This window comes from Triticum urartu, chromosome 5, assembly GCF_003073215.2.
Source record: "Triticum urartu cultivar G1812 chromosome 5, Tu2.1, whole genome shotgun sequence".
NCBI lineage: Eukaryota > Viridiplantae > Streptophyta > Magnoliopsida > Poales > Poaceae > Triticum > Triticum urartu.
Genome location: NC_053026.1, coordinates 576395340 through 576402189, shown reverse-complemented (window position 1 = coordinate 576402189; position 6850 = coordinate 576395340). Strand labels below are relative to the sequence as shown.

At 42.1% G+C, this 6850-nt stretch overlaps 1 protein-coding gene across 7 annotated transcripts; it reads right to left on the bottom strand.

Annotated features, from left to right (window-relative positions):
- Window positions 1-1625: 1625 nt before the first annotated feature.
- LOC125510885 lies at window positions 1626-6326 on the bottom strand. 7 transcript variants are annotated; one of them, XR_007284789.1, is made up of 4 exons: window positions 5752-6326; window positions 5147-5634; window positions 3138-3229; window positions 1626-2415 (listed from the first exon to the last, which is right to left on the bottom strand). XR_007284789.1 is itself a non-coding variant. In XM_048676168.1 (4 exons), exons 1-3 carry the CDS (start codon window positions 6304-6306, stop codon window positions 3203-3205), a joined length of 651 nt encoding a protein of 216 aa, XP_048532125.1. In that variant the 5' UTR covers window positions 6307-6326; the 3' UTR covers window positions 1626-2415; window positions 3163-3202. The 7 variants fall into 7 exon arrangements, 2 of the variants coding, with proteins under 2 accessions (XP_048532125.1, XP_048532124.1); XR_007284790.1 differs by lacking the exon at window positions 3138-3229 and having other exon boundaries at window positions 5147-5215; window positions 5394-5634; XR_007284786.1 differs by having other exon boundaries at window positions 5147-5215.
- Between the last annotated feature and the right edge of the window lie 524 nt (window positions 6327-6850).

Genomic DNA, 6850 nt, shown 5'->3' with positions numbered 1-6850 from the left:
TTGGTACAGAATTTGCAATGTTCAAAATAAATCTACTAGGAAGCAATCTACTTCCGTTCTTCTTCGCAATTTTTATGTAGGCATCACTCCTTGGAATAGATATATTCTTGATACCATTATCGGAGGAAATTTTTTGGGTAGCCATACTTTTGATTCTTATAATGCTATGATAGATTTGTTTGGCCCACCACCTCTTTTGGTTAATGGAACTATGTTAACTTTGGAACATGTGATGCAAAGGATTGAAATTATTGAGAATAAAGTTGCTACCGTAGGGTTGATTGAGAATTTGGATAAAAAGATCCACAACCAAATTACCCAATATGAATCTAAAGTGGGAGTTACTTTGAATTTTTTAAGGAAAAGGAACCCATAGTTAAAGAAAGAATAGATCAAGATTCTACTAGAATCGATAAACTTGAGGGAATTATCACCAACTTGGGATCCGCTTTTTCTTCCGTTACAAATATTCCAAATCCTCCTACTAAAATTGCCAAGCTTGTTTATGTTCCTTAAAATAAGGGTGAATCCTCTAGTAAGGAAACCACAGATTTAAAATCAATAAGTGTTCATCCTAATCTTTTGTTATCATTAAGGAACCGTTTGCTACAAATGATTTTCTTGATTTTGTGCCTAGGAGTTTGATAATTAATAAAAAGGAAGAAAGTCCAAAAAATTATAAGTGTCTCATTGAAGAATTACCTACCAAAGATGGCAATACCTAGATCTATCTTCGCTTTTATGCCTAGCTAGGGGCGTTAAACGATAGCGCTTGTTGGGAGGAAACCCAATTTTATTTTTATTCCTTGCTTTTTGCTCCTGTTTAGTAATAAATAATTTATCTAGCCTCTGTTTTGGTTGTATTTTTTGTGTTTAATTAGTGTTTGTGCCAAGTAGAACCGTTGGGAAGACTTGGGGAAAGTCTTTTTGATCATGTTGTAGAAAACAGAAACTTTAACACTCACGAGAACTGCTGCCATTTTTATTTGGAAGGTGATATTTAGTTAATTATTTTTAAAGATAATTAATAGGTAAATTCCTCACGTCCAGAAATTTATTTTAGAATTTTTGGGATTTGAGAACTTGCCTTAGCTACAGATTACTACAGACTGTTCTGTTTTTGATAGATTCTGTTTCTCTTGTGTTGTTTGCTTATTTTGATGAATCTATGGCTAGTAAAAGAGTTTATAAACCATAGAGAAGTTGGAATACAGTAGGTTTAACACCAATATAAATAAATAATGAGTTCATTACAGTACCTTGAAGTGGTGTTTTGTTTTCTTTCGCTAACGGAGCTCACGAGATTTTCTATTTTGAGTTTTGCGTTGTGAAGTTTTCAAGTTTTGGGTAAAGATTTGATGGATTATGGAACAAAGAGTGGCAAGAGCCTAAGCTTGGGGATGCCCATGGCACCCCAAGGTAAAATTCAAGGACACCAAAAAGCCTAAGCTTGGGGATGCCCCAGAAGGCATCCCCTCTTTCGTCTTCGTCTATCGGTAACTTTATTTGGAGCTATATTTTTATTCACCACATGATATGTGTTTTTCTTGGAGCGTCTTGTATGATTGTCTTTGCTTTTTAGTTTACCACAATCATCCTTGCTGTACACACCTTTTGAGAGAGACTCACATGAATTGAAATTTATTACTCCCTCCGTTCACTTTTGTAAGGCACGGAAGAAAATTTCCGACAGCCCCAAAAAATCGGTAATGGACAACTATACCCCTTTCAATCGATCAATTTGAAATTCAAAAAATATCGAAATCGCCTCGCCCAGCGCGTCGTCGCCCACCTCGCGCCCTGCTTCTCCTCGCCCAGCGCGTCATCGACCACCTCGTGCCCGGCTTCTCCTCGCCCAACGCGTCGCTGCCCACCTCGCGCCCAAGATCTCCTCGCTGCTCACCTGGCGCCCAACTTCTCCGCCCAGGATCTCCCGCTCATCGCCGCCCAGGATCTCCTCCTCATCGCCGCCCAGATTCCTGGTCGCCGCCGACCCAGGAGCACACCTCGCCGGCCGCCGGCCACCAGCCCCTGCGCACCTCGCCGGCACTGCCTCCCTTCATCCCCGCGTCGTCGGCAAGGTGCAGCTAGCCTGAGCCAGGGGAGAAGGCCAGGAGAAGTTTAGATCGGAAGCCGGCCTAAATCCTCGCCCAGCACCTTGCTGCTCCTTGCCCAGGATCTGCGTACTCTACAACCTCCAGGCTCGGTGATACTTGTTGGCTTCTCGCCGAAAGCCGGCCCAGCTCCTCGTCCAGCACCTTGATGGTCCAGCTCCTCACCAGCAACACTAGCAGATCTTCAATAGCAAGCAAGAAGCAGGTCCTCAACATCAACAGCAGCAAATCGTTGGCCCAATTTCAAGCATGGTAGTCCCAGATCTCAATTTCACTCCACCTGAAGAAGGCAACGAAGAACCTGAAGAAGAAAGCAACAATGCTGGTCAAAATTCAGGTATAATTTCTTCTAATCTTACATCAAATTATGCCTCGGAAGTAACAGAGAAGGGATTGCTAAGATTGAATAGTGCATATGAGGAAGCTTCATTTTGTTCACAGGTTATTCAACGAGCAACATTTACATTTTCAACAAGCAACAGAGGTCTCCTGGACATTGTAGGGGTATTTTAGTTTTTGTCTCATTTGCTTATAGGCAAAATGAACAAACTCCATGTATGTGTGTGTAAATAAACATATACTCTGACAGCATATACCCTGACAGCATGTATGTGTGTGTAAATAAGGATATACCCTGACAGCTACGAATGGAAAAGAATTGTTGCAAGAACAGCGGTGTACCTCAAAATATTTTCATACTACTCCAAATTAAAAAGAAAAAGCAATGCAAAAACAAATCATGGAGTATAATTTGCTTGCTTGCTTGCAACAGAGGTCAATCATGGAGTATAAAGTTTAGTTTATATTTACAAATTTAGTTTACATTTATATTTTCAGCAAGCAACATTTATGTTTATATTTACAGCAAGTAAAGCAAGCAATACTCCTATCCTATGGAATTGCTGTTGCTATTGTTGACCTCTTGTTTACATTTCCAGCAACCAATTTGTAATATTCTTGCAATAATTAATTTAATTATTCTATTGCTATTGTAGGAGTACAAAGGCAAAGGAATTGGCTCACTGATGCGCAGAGATATGCTGCTTACATGTCCTTGGAAACCCTCCATAAGAGTAGAGGAGGCAAGTTCAAGAGAACTGATAAGAAGGACGTGGCTGCAATATTTGGAGCACATGTTCAAGTTATTCAAAGAATATGGGAGACGGCAATGAAACAAAAATGCCTTGGTCAGGAGGTGGATGTTTCAAACAAAAGAAAGGAAAATTGTGGAAGAAAATCGTATGATGATATCCTGTCTCTCATTCCGACAATTCCCTTAAACAAGAGGTCAACTATTCGATCTCTAGCCAAGGCACTGGGTGTAAGCCGTACTACACTATACAAGAAGTTCAAGTTGAATAAGATAAGGAGACACTCCAACAGGGTAAAGTCGGTACTGACAGAGAAAAATAAGAGATATAGGGTGGATTTTTGCCTCTCTATGCTAGATGAGGCAACATTGGAAGATGTAAACCCAAGTTTCAGGAGTATGCATAATATTGTTCACATCGACGAGAAATGGTTCTCCATGACCAAGAGAAAGAGGAACTACTATCTGCTGCCTGACGAAGAGGACCCGGAAAGACCTGTCAAAAACTCTATTGGAAAAGTGATGTTTCTCACAGCGGTAGCAAGACCACGGTTTGATGAAGATGGGAACATCACATTCTCCGGAAAAATTGGGGTATGGCCATTCGTGAGAGTGACTGCAGCAGCAAAAAGAAGCAAAAACAGGGAAAAAGGGACATTGGAAACAAAGCCTGTCATAGTGACGAGGGATGTGATGAGAGAGTACATTATACAGAAGGTTGTGCCAGCGATTCAAGCATTGTGGCCTGCAGATGATGATGGACAACCCATTTTTATCCAGCAAGATAACGCGAGAACACATATCCTACCGCTGTGGACGAAAATGATGATGATGATGCGAGATAACGCGAGAACGCAGATGATGATGATCAAGCATTCGCATAAGCTGTGGACGAAAGTGGCCTGGACATCAGAATAATGTATCAGCCTCCAAATTCTCCGGACATGAACGCCCTGGACCTTGGGTTCTTCAGCTCCATTCAGTCGCTAACAGACTACAAAAGTCCAAAAACTATTCCAAAGCTGATTAAAGGTGTTCAAGAGGAGTTCGATGGATATGAAGTTTCAAAACTTAACAGAGTATTCATAACTCTGCAGACTTGCATGGTCGAAGTAATGAAGAATGGTGGAGCCAATAAATACAAAATCCCGCACATGAACAAGGATAGGCTAGAAAGGCTACAACTACTACCGCCCAGGATCTCAGTTCCTCCTGAAGTGTATGCAATGGCACTAGAGATGCTTGGACGCTGATCCTACTCCAGTTTGTTGTGTAATTTGTGTGTACTTGTTGTGTATTCTACTCCAGTTTGTTGGAGTACTTGTGTATTCCGTGCTTACAAGCAAAGGAGTATATGTTTATGTGTGAACTTGGGGTCTATAATTATTGTTTCCAGACTATATTGTGCTATATATTGCTATATACTCCAGCTTATACTTGGAGTACTTGCTATATATTGGAATATATACTCCAGTATTTATGGTTGGAAAAGAAGAGAACTGAATCACTTGGTATAGATAGATTGATACTCCAGTACTCCTAGCAAGTTGCAAAACACTCCAACTAGGAGTATATTCTTTACTTGTTTGATAGGAGTATATATTCTCTGCAGCAAAGAATATACACTCATAGGAAGTTCCAGATGTACTCCTAGATGCAAAATGAGATGCAAAGAGAGATGCCAAGCTCTTTACTAAATATTTAACTGAATTTACTCCAAAAATAGGAGTATCATGCTTGCTTAACTGAACTTTTAAGATTCAATGTACTGTTGACGAACTACTTCAAAAAAATTCATGTCGATCAACTCTTTTGGTTGGGTTAAATTATGGAGAATTTCTAACGAGATCGCATATTTGGCACAAAATATTTAAATTATGGAGTATTTCATTCAGTTGAGTAAATAGAAGGGCAACTACTCCATCTACAGTAAGTAGATTACCTGAACTTTGGCCGGTTCATACCCATTCCAGAAGATATACTCCACCACATCTGCACCACATCTGTTAATCTGCAAGGCAAATTAGGTGGAGAGGATCAAGTGGTGAACACTAAAGTGGCCTAGACATCATTTGTCTTTGCTTGATTTTCATCCACACACACACAGTCTTTCTCCTTCACTTTTTCTTCTCCAAAACAGACGTAGAGTTGTTGTTTTTTTTGCAGAAGCAGAGTTTGATGTGACTTACAAGTTTGTACTGTATCATCATCATATTTGTTGCTTTCAGAAGACACTTAATTTGAAAACTGCCTCATCTTAGTACACACACATACAAGCAAAGCTAGCTACTCCCCTGCATTTGATTACTGAGGTGTCAATCAGTGCATGCTATGCGTGTGTGGGAGGCCGGCATGTCACTGTCGTTGTAGTACAAGGAGCCGCACCATTTGAGAGATCCCTCCATCCATCATGCTTGCGAATCTGGTGCTCTGAATCATATCCATGACCAGATGCATTTAACTGAAGGTGAGGTGAGAAGAGCAGAATACAGACTATAGAGGATGAACCAGATGCATTTAACTGAAGCGGCTGCGGTAAATCCTCACCTCGGAGACAAGCTTCCTGCTCTGCTCTGCGATGGTTGTACGGCTCGAAGAAGGGTCCATCCGCCCCTCCCCCTCCCAGCACCCCCGTCGTTGATGCTGAGGTGGTGAAGTAACTGACGAGGAGGAGGAAGAGGAGCGGGAGGGTGACGGCAATGTGGGCATCGCCTGAAGCAGCAGATCCGGGCGGACGACCAGCGGCAGCAGCTCCGGGCAGGCAACCGGCAGCAGCAGCTCCGTCGCGCCGTCTTGATAGCCCACGCCACAGATCGAGCACCGCCACTGCAGATTGGAGAGCCGGAGGAGGAAAAATCGCATTTTTAACGATGGAGTTGGTACTGTAGAGCGCCGGCGGTGCGCGCGAGGGAGAGAGCACTGACGACGCGGACGAGGGAGAAGCTCGGGGAGGGGCGGCGCGGGCGAGAGAGGGCGAGGGAGAAGCTTGGGGAGAGGCGGCACCGGCGATGCGGGCGAGCGTGCGTCACAGAGGGAGGGATGTGGGCGAGCGTGTGAGGAAGGGGATGTGAACGTTTCGCTACCGTGTCTAGAAAACACCATTTTCGTGCGCGACCAAGCGACTGTGCACATGATTTCACTCTGCGCCTTACATAAGTGAACGGGAGGGAGTAGAATACTCTATATGTTTTACTTATATCTTTTGAGCTATATAGTTTTTTGCTCTAGTGCTTCACTTATATCTTTTAGAGCACGGTGGTGGATTTGTTTTATAGAAACAATTGTTATCTCATGCTTCACTTATATTATTTTGAGAGTCCTCTAGAACAACATGGCATTAATAAAAACTTTCATATAAGTGCATTGAATACTATGAAAAGTTTGATACTTGATAATTGTTTTGAGATATGAAGATGGTGATATTAGAGTCATGATAGTTGAGTAGTTATGAATTTGAGAAATACTTGTGTTGAAGTTTGTGATTCCCGTAGCATGCACGTATGGTGAACCGTTATGTGATGAAGTCGGAGCATGATTTATTTATTGATTGTCTTCCTTATGAGTGGCGGTCGGGGAGGAGCGATGGTCTTTTTCTACCAATCTATCCCCCTAGGAGCATGTGCGTAATACTTTGCTTTGATAACTT